The sequence below is a fragment of the Chinchilla lanigera genome, unplaced genomic scaffold, assembly GCF_000276665.1.
Source record: "Chinchilla lanigera isolate Chin_1 unplaced genomic scaffold, ChiLan1.0 scaffold00073, whole genome shotgun sequence".
NCBI lineage: Eukaryota > Metazoa > Chordata > Mammalia > Rodentia > Chinchillidae > Chinchilla > Chinchilla lanigera.
The window spans coordinates 8,031,631-8,037,630 of record NW_004955474.1 but is presented as its reverse complement, the minus strand read 5'-3'; the positions used below and the strand labels follow the sequence as shown (position 1 = coordinate 8,037,630).

At 40.1% G+C, this 6,000-nt stretch overlaps 1 protein-coding gene across 1 annotated transcript in view; it reads right to left on the bottom strand.

Moving 5' to 3' along the window:
* The window catches only part of Neto2 (neuropilin (NRP) and tolloid (TLL)-like 2), a 70,524-nt gene extending 68,767 nt beyond the window's left edge, over window positions 1–1,757 (bottom strand). Inside the window, exons 1-2 of the mRNA XM_005401465.2 lie at window positions 1,663–1,757; window positions 6–226 (exon numbers count right to left, since the gene is read on the bottom strand). Of these exons, the coding sequence (XP_005401522.1) occupies window positions 6–226; window positions 1,663–1,757 (316 nt within the window). The remainder of the gene's footprint in view (window positions 1–5; window positions 227–1,662) is intronic.
* Between the last annotated feature and the right edge of the window lie 4,243 nt (window positions 1,758–6,000).

Sequence of the window (6,000 nt, the reverse complement as noted above, 5' to 3'; positions counted from 1 at the left end):
CCGGCCTCGCTGCGCGGCGGCGGCCGAGGGCCCCGGGACGGCGATCCGCAGCGCGCTGGCCTGGCGTGTGCGCGGGGAGGGCAGGAGAGGGTCCCGTGTGTCGGGACGGTCACCTACGGGTAGATGAAGATGCACCCAAGAACAAACCAGCAAATGAAGCCTTCGAGAACCTTTCCCACAAGCACGGTGCCCGCGGGGCCGTGGGTACGGAGAGGGACTGTCGAGTCTAAGTTATGGACAACAGTGCAGAAAGCCGCGGGGGCACAGGGCCCTCCTGGGCTGCTGGACCGCGACGGGGTCTACAGAGGGAGTCCCCGGCTGAAGGAAGTCAGGGCGTGCGTGGCGTCCTCCGAGAGGACACGCGACAAGCAGAAAAGAGGTCGCGGAGGAGACTGGGGCAGATGGAGCCACGGCTGAGGCCCGGATTTGGAGTGTTCTTCGTAATAAAGATAAGGTTGAATGTGTGGGTTTTGATAGTGGCGATGTCCTCACGTCCCAGTGGCCACGCTGGATTGTTTTCGCCCCCAAATTGGCAGGTGCACCAGTCCCTACTAGGAAATGGGGTAGTATTTGCATACAACCTACACAATCCTTCCTTGCACTTTATTTAAATTTTAATTAATTAATTAATTAATTGCTACTGGAGACTAAACCCAGGGCCTTCACAATGAGCTACAAGGCTATATTTGGAGAAGGCCCAGTTTACTTTTTTTTTTTAAAGACAGAGTCTCACTAAATTGTTGAATTGCCCAGGCGGGTCGCTAATTTGGTGATCCTTCTGCCTCAGCCGCCCAGAGTGCTCAGATTACAGGCATGCATTACTGTGCCTGGCCTCCCTAGTCCTTTAAATCATCTCTAGATTATAATGCCCAGTGCAATGAAAATGCTATGTAAATAGTTATCCTCTATTAATTGGGAGATAATGACAAAGGAAAAATCCTGTCCGTGTTCAGTACAGACACATTTTTAAAAATTTCTTTTTTTTGAGACAGGGTCTCACTATGTATCCCTGGCTGGCCTTGAACTCAGGGCAATACTCCTGCTTCAACCGGAATGCTGGGATTACGGGTGTGCACTACCACACCTGGTCTTAAAAAGAAGTTTTTCTGTTTTTTCGACCTGCTCTTAGTAGAATTCTTGGATGTGGAGCCCTCAAGATTCAGCGGGCAGACTGTGCTCGTTGGAAAGCTAGGCAGATGCATTTGTTCTTGACTAATAAGGCCAGGGCGATAGTTTTTAATAGTGGAGTGGTCCTTCTGGGAGGATTAACCTGGCAGTTAAATTGAGGATAGATTAGAGAACCATAGAATTAAAAACGTAGATACATGGAACTTCTTCATTTAAATTAGTTGCTTTTACAGGTAATATCATTTTGATGAAATCTAAGAAAAACATTTTCTAGTATGATGGCTTAGGAGTGTATTTCAAATGGGAGTATTCCCTTTGTGGATCTCTGTTAAGACTGTTTGAATATAATCATCAGTAGTACATTTTTCCATGAATGTAGTGAAGCACAGATTATAGGTGAGACTACTGTGCAGCCATATGTTAGCTAAATCCAAAGGAAAGCAGTTTGCATATCTCTCAGCTGGGGCGTTCTGTATTTGAAGTATTATTTTTCCAGAAGACCACCCAGCAGTACCCAGTCTGTTCCCAGATTACCTGCCAGTTTTAAGGAGGTTGAGGACTCTTGCTTTCAATGCATGCTGCCCAGCCTTCCAGGTAGCGGTGTAGCCTCTCCAACTCTTCAGAGTCATTCCTGCAGTTTAAATTCATTTCTTTTCTGACCAAGTCTCATGTAACACTTTAATGGTGTTGCATGACACTCATTTATTATAAGAATGAATTTTTTTTAAAGATTTTAATCTCAATGTTTATGTATTAGATCTTTTTGTGACTTTCATTTGCTCTTGTGTGGGAGCTTCAACAGTTTATTAAAGGATGAACTATGAAGGAAGTTGCAATGTTTAGAGATTGTTATTGACCGAATGCATTCCCCAGAAGTGCATATGTTGAAGCCCTAACATGAACTGTGGCTGTATGTGGAGCTAGGAGCCTCTAAGGCAATCAGTAAGGTTGACTGAAATCATAAGGGCAGGTAGGGCCCTGATCTAATAGAAGAGAGGGCTGGTTCTCTCTCCCCATACACAGTGACCGAGGCTAGGCCATTGGAAGACGTAGAGACAAGATGGCCATCTGCAAGTGAGGGAGAGAGGCCTCCCTGGAAACTGAATTGGCTGGTGACTTGGTGTGGAACTTCTGGTGTCTAAAATGCTGCAAAAATACACCCGTTGCTTACCCAGTCTATGGTATTTTTTGTGGCAGCCTGAGCTCACTCATATAGAGATATAACTAAGAATGAAAAGGGAATTTACAAATTTTGATGTACAGAAATCTATTTGAACTAAAATGTAGTACACTATAGTGTGCAAATATAGCCACAATAATGGTGAAATTTAGTAAAAGCCAAAATCAGGAAGGATTTCAATGTATGAAGTTTTCATTATTCATACATTTTAGGGGTAAAGAAGGAAAAAAATATAAAAATTTTACAGCACATTATATTTTTCTGCTTGGGCTTCCATGACAGAATACCATGCCATGGTGGCTTAAAGAAAAGACATTTGTTTTCTTATAGTCCTGAAGGCTGAAAGACTGAGACCAAAGTGGCAGTGGACCACTAGAGAAACACCAGATAAAACAACACTGGGATTCCATCTCGCTCCAGAAAGAATACCATCATTAAGAAATCAATAACAGGCCGGGGATATAGCTCACTGGCACAAGTGCCTACCTGGCAAGTGCAAGGTCCTGAGTTCAATTCCCAGTACTCCCCCGGACCCCCCCCAAAAAAAAGAAAGAAAAAAGAAAAAAAACAAAGAAATCAATAACAAATAACAATCCAATAACAGAGGTTGTGTGCGGGGAGACCTTTTTTTCATTGTTGGTGGGAGTGTAAACTCGTACAACCACTATAGAAATCAGCATGGAGAGTCCTCAAAAAGTTGAAAATAGGTCTTGGGATGTAGCTCAGTGACACAAGTGCCTGCTTGGCAAGCTGAAGGTCCTGAGTTCAATTCCTGGTACCAAAAAAAAAAAAAAAATTGAAAATAGAAATTGTATTTGATCCAGCTATTCCCCATCTAGGTGTCTTCCTAAAAGTGTTAAAGACACTGAATTACAGTGATACATGCATACCTATGTTTATAACAGCACAATTAATAATAGTGGAATCTTGAAGCCCCTTATATGTCCATCAATAGATGAATGGATAAAAAAGGTATTTATACATGATGGAGTACACTATTCTGCCATAAAGGAGGATAAACTTGAGTCATTTGTAGGAAAAGAGATGCACCTGGAGATCATAATGTTAAGTGAAGTAAATGAGACACACAAGCTTAAATATTACAAGCCTAAAGACAATGGAAAAAAGAGAAAACAATTACTGTAATCCAGCATGGTCAATATATCTAAAAGTGTACCTTGATTTAGCATAATCATTTTGTGTTTTATATGTTTTCTCATCTGTTAGTCTGGCTGTTAACCTGTGTTTATGATAATTAACTGTGTAGAGTGAAAAATTAATAAATCTGATACTGGCAAACAATGAAGATATGTACATGCACCAACTCCCCATAATGGATGTAATTATTATGTACTGCAAACACGTACTAATAAAAATAAAAAGAAGAGGAAAGAAAAAAGCAAAACATAAGGTACTGGTGGGTTGGTTTCTGTTGCGGCTCCTCCCTCCCATCCGCAGATTGCCGTGTCCCACTGGGCTCCTGGCATTCGCTCCTGCGCATGCGCATTCTTGGTGTCCCTTTCTCCTTATGAAGACACCAGTCCTGCTGGAGTAGGGGCCCATCCTTATGCCTCATTTAACTTCAGTTATCTCCTAAAGGTCTTGTCCTTAGGTACTGTCATGTAGGACATCAGAATTCCCACATATGGACTTTGGAGGACACACAATTCAGACCATAAAATACACGAGCCAGGATTTATTTCCCTCTTAATGGTATTGAAGGAGAGGCGCCCCAGAAGCTAAGAGCTCTTTAACATTGTCCCCTAGACTTGTTTCCAAATTTCTGAGTTAGTGTAACTCCAAACCAGAAAAGTTTTTAAGAAATATTGCCTCCTAGTTCTAACGTTTTCAGCTTTATCAGGAAAATGTCAAAGGGTCAGGATTAATTTCTGGTCATCAGTGGCTTTCATTTTGACGAACTAAAAAAGACCCTAATTTCTTAAAATAACGTTGCTGACATATATGGTATCTTTCTCTCAAAAGCTAAAATCCCATTTTGAAAGATCTGTTTATGTCATGCTTGACCCTACTTACTAAACACTGAAATAAGTGCCAGTTTATTGGTGTGATATGAAACTATAGATTTAAAGTGTAAAATTTTTAATATAGTTATCTGGGAATGTTTGCTAGATAATAGAAATTTCTAGTAAGTTCAATTTAAAGATTTGAACTCTAGATATCTGTGCTGGTTGATACACATATGCTATTCAGTACTAGTGTTACTGGAATAAATATATTCAACCATATGTTGGTGCTACCCGATTCTCATAGGTAAGGAAGGTATATTTAAATTATAATATTGCCAAGTCTCAAACTACTTTTTGTGCAATAAAATCTATAATCTAAGATTTATAATGTAACTGATTAGAATACACCATATTTCTCCGAAAATGAGATTGGGTCACAAGTGCATTAAGTCTGTTACAATACAAAATGTATTGATTATGAAAATTCACATAAAACATTCACATAAACCATTCATTAAGTGTGTGCATTATTTGCACGTTGTGTCTGTACTCCAAATGGTCATCAGCAATAACTCTAGAGTCCATCCCTTTACATAGGCATTTACCTCTTGTCCAAAGGCACTTACTTGGGTATTTACAAATAATTATAATTTATATTAATTATGAATGTCAATGATATTATTTATATTTAATTATATCTTAATATGATTATTTTATAATTCTATACATCCACTGTATGTTGCAATGAATGAACTAAATCTGGCTGACGATCTTAACTGGGGCTTATTTGGGGGGTAGGGCTTTATATGTACAGTACACCCCATGAAGTCAGAGTTCAGGGTTTGCAACCTCAGTCGTTGAAGGATTTTTCCTTAGAACCTATTTAATTGCTTGCAGAAACCCCTGCCATTTTGTGGAAACTACAAACATCCTCTGCAATTTTTTTTTTTGGTGGTAGGTTTGCAAGTAGCCAATTTGAGAACATTATTCAGTTCTTGCTGCTGATTGGCCGCTGCCCTGTAACCCACCAGGCAGATGCGCCAGCATCCCAGTTCGTAACAGGGCGCTGTACTGCGTGTAGCTATTTTGAGTGTTCTGCATTTTGTTCTTCTTAACTCCCTAAGATACTTAAGATGCCATGAAAATGCCCTGCACCTTGTAAGGCTTTATTAATACATATTTTATTAAATTAAATTACATAACTGAGGGAGACATAGCATATTTAGGGTTTAAACTATAAAAATAGACATTTTCCTGACCATATCTGAAATTCCTGGTTTTTCACAATTTGCGGGTACTCTAGGAATATAATCCCTGTGAATTTCAGGGGTCCACTATATTATGAGCATCCTGAAAAATCATGCTAAGCCTTACTTTCCAGTTAAGTATTGTTTTCAGGGAAATACGGTAATTGATCCACAAAGGGACCTTTGAGAAAATTTTAGTTTTTAAAGTAAGGATGAAATGTAATACATATTTGGAAACATGCCTAAAACAAATATGTCTGCGCCATTTAATTAGCAAGAGCCATGTAAATACCTTATAAATCAAGAAATGCAGCCTCTGTGCTGGCTGTGGAGCTCAGGGGTAGAGTGCTTGCCTATTGTACGTAGGGCCCTAGCTTCTATGGCTAGCACTGAACAAAAAAAAGGAGGTCAAGCATCATTATACCTGAAGTCTTTCACGTGCCTCTGCTTCTGCCTGATGATACTCTTCTCCCAGTTC